The following is a 2,600-nucleotide window of genomic DNA, read 5'->3' as shown; positions in this document are numbered from 1 at the left end:
CTCTGTCTGTGTGGGCGGGCTCTGTGTGGGCGGGCTCTGTCCGTGTGGGCGGGGTCTGCCCGTGTGGGCAGGGCCTGCCCAGACTCGGGGCGGGGCGGGAGCGGAGCCTGCACCCGCAGACCTAACTCCCCTCTCTGTTCTGAGCAGTCTACCGGATCCACAGCGTGCTGCAAGGCTTCATCCCCCTCTTCCAGAAGCTGAGGCTGATGGGTAACCTCCACACTCTTCCTGCGTTCTCCCACTTCCCTATGGGGGGGGCCTCCTGTCTCCAAAGAGGCTTAGCATACAGAAAAGGGCACAGAGCCTGGAGATGGGGGGCTTGGGTTCGAGTCTTACCTCTGCCAGTTTACCAGTCCGCGGTCTGACATGGGCCCTGCGGCCTCTCTTAGCCTGTTTCCCCTAGTGGAACATGGGTGTCATGTTTCCTACTGCACAAGGACGTCATTGTGAAAATCAAGCGAAGGGCCCAGCCCAGGGCGTGGTGGTTGTGGAGGCTGGATCCCACATGGCTGGCTGTGAGGTTTAAATCCTAGACCCAGAGGCTTGGCAAGCACTCAGGGCACATGTGCATCTGTGCCCAAACTCTCGAGAGAAAGGAGGAGAAGGGATTGTGGCGTGGCCATCCCCTTGGGGGTGATTTCTCCCTTTCCTTCTCTCTTCCAATCTCTGGTGAGTTTACATGCCTTTATAGCAACCAAAAATTTTGTTTAATTTTTTAAAGTTATTTATTTAATATTATTTATTCATTCATATTATTTTCATTTGACCAGAGAGACACAGAGAGAGAGAAAGAGGGAAAGTGAGAAAGCAAGCCACCAGGTCTAGGACTTGAACCATGGTTGGCCACATGGGAGTGTCCAGCACCTTAATCACTACGCCACCTGCTGGTCCCAGATTAGTTTAATTTTTAAAAAGAAAGGAAAACCACATGACGAATGAGTGCTAAAGGCCATCGGCATGAACACTGGTGAGAAGCCCGTGGATGCTGCCTAGCCCCTGTGGCTCGTGGAACTCCCTGCCTCCCTAGACACTGTCTTTTCTGTGGTTACATTTGCCTGATAGCCATGGGACAGGTGGGCTTTGGTCATCTTACTCTTGACTGATGATCAGAGAGGTGGAGCGACTTGCCCAGAGTCACACAGCACAAGTGGCTGGGCTGGGCTGCAGTAGCTTCTCTTTCTAGCCCATCAGCTCTGTGCGCCCCATTACCCCACAGAACAGGGAGGCCAGGCGGCTGTGTGTCCCAGCCCTGCGGAGAGATCTGTCTCCTTTAATCCACCTTTGAATGAAGAGGAAGTTAGTAACTATGACCGGGGGTCATGGGGACTCCTGGCTTCTGGAGTGACTGCATTGTGCCAGCAGTGAGGGGTGCTGCAGGGTCTGGGGCGAGGGTGGGGACGAGGCCTGGCTGCCTTTGGCTTCCCACGCCATTCTGCGAACTTTGCCTTGCAGGGTTCCGGAGGACCGACTGAGGCCAGTGCCAGGCAGGCCTCAGTGGGACCCCAGCGGCGTCCCTGAGCCCACGAGGACCGCGATGTCTGGAAGGTACACAGAGGCCAAGCCACAGCAATGAAGACAGCACTTCCTGCTGTGTGGTCCTGACGTGGCACCAGCCTGGTGGGGTACCATCCAGGCAGCACTGGCCTGCAGTCCAGGGCCAGGTTGGCAGTCTCGGTAGGGCGGGACTGGGCCCTAGTCCTTCAGGACAGCTGGACTGTCAGGAGGAGCCGGGACACCCCTGCTCCCAGGACGCCCCTGGTCCTGCCAGCTGCAGTCCCTCACATCCCAGGTCATCCTGCTGGACTTGGGGCTCTACAGAGCCATCCCGGGACAGACAGACAGACAGCCCACTGTCCCGAGGTGGGAGTCAGCAGGGGCAGCTTCCCCAGGTGAACCGACAGAGCTGAGCCGGATGGGGAGGGCACAGCCACAGCAGGGGCGCCTGCCCTCAGCTCACCACCCAGAGGCGTCCTGCTGCTCTGAGCGGTCAGGAATCCAATAAAAGTTCTCTTCCCTGTTCTAAAGAGTCGCCTACATGTTCCTCTAGGTTTCCTAACAGAAGAAGCCATTTGGCCAGGGCCAGCAGGTGGCATGGTGGTTAAGGCACGGGATTGCACATGGTTGACTGTTGGACCTTGCAGCTTGAAACTCACGCTGGGCGTGTGTGCGTGCGTGCCCACAATCCCAAGAAGAGACTGGAGGAGAAGGGATGGCGAGTGGCCGTCCCTCCTGGGGGATGATTTCTCATTTTCTGTCTCTGTCTCTCTGACAAGCCCAGGTGCTTTCTAGCAAAAATCTCTTTAAAAAAAATTATTCACGTTGGGAACCAGCAGTTAGCGTAATGGCTATGTCGCTGGACTCCCACGTAGTCGACTGCGGTTCGTGTCCCGGACCCGGTGGCTTAAAACTCACGCTGGGCGCGTGTGCGTGCGTGCCCAAGATCCCGAGAGGAGAATGGAGGAGAAGGGATTGCGGCGTGACCATCCCCCCTGGGGGGTGATTTCTCGCTTTCTGTCTCTATGTCTCTCTCTGTCTGTCTGGCGAGCGCACGCGCCCTATAGCGAAAATCTCTCCAAAAAAAAAAAAAAAATTATTCACGC

At 56.4% G+C, this 2,600-nt stretch overlaps 1 protein-coding gene across 2 annotated transcripts in view; it reads left to right on the top strand.

The window, feature by feature from the left end:
* Positions 1-2,010, top strand: part of TMEM40 (transmembrane protein 40) — a 27,174-nt gene extending 25,164 nt beyond the window's left edge. For both annotated transcript variants that reach the window (XM_027776663.1, XM_006160652.3), the window contains 2 exons: positions 148-210; positions 1,453-2,010. In XM_027776663.1, the coding sequence (XP_027632464.1) occupies positions 148-210; positions 1,453-1,472 (83 nt within the window). In that variant the 3' untranslated portion in view covers positions 1,473-2,010. The remainder of the gene's footprint in view (positions 1-147; positions 211-1,452) is intronic.
* Positions 2,011-2,600: the final 590 nt, after the last annotated feature.

Source organism: Tupaia chinensis, unplaced genomic scaffold, assembly GCF_000334495.1.
Source record: "Tupaia chinensis unplaced genomic scaffold, TupChi_1.0 Scaffold000704_1, whole genome shotgun sequence".
Taxonomy (NCBI): domain Eukaryota; kingdom Metazoa; phylum Chordata; class Mammalia; order Scandentia; family Tupaiidae; genus Tupaia; species Tupaia belangeri.
This window is presented reverse-complemented; position numbering and strand designations above follow the sequence as displayed.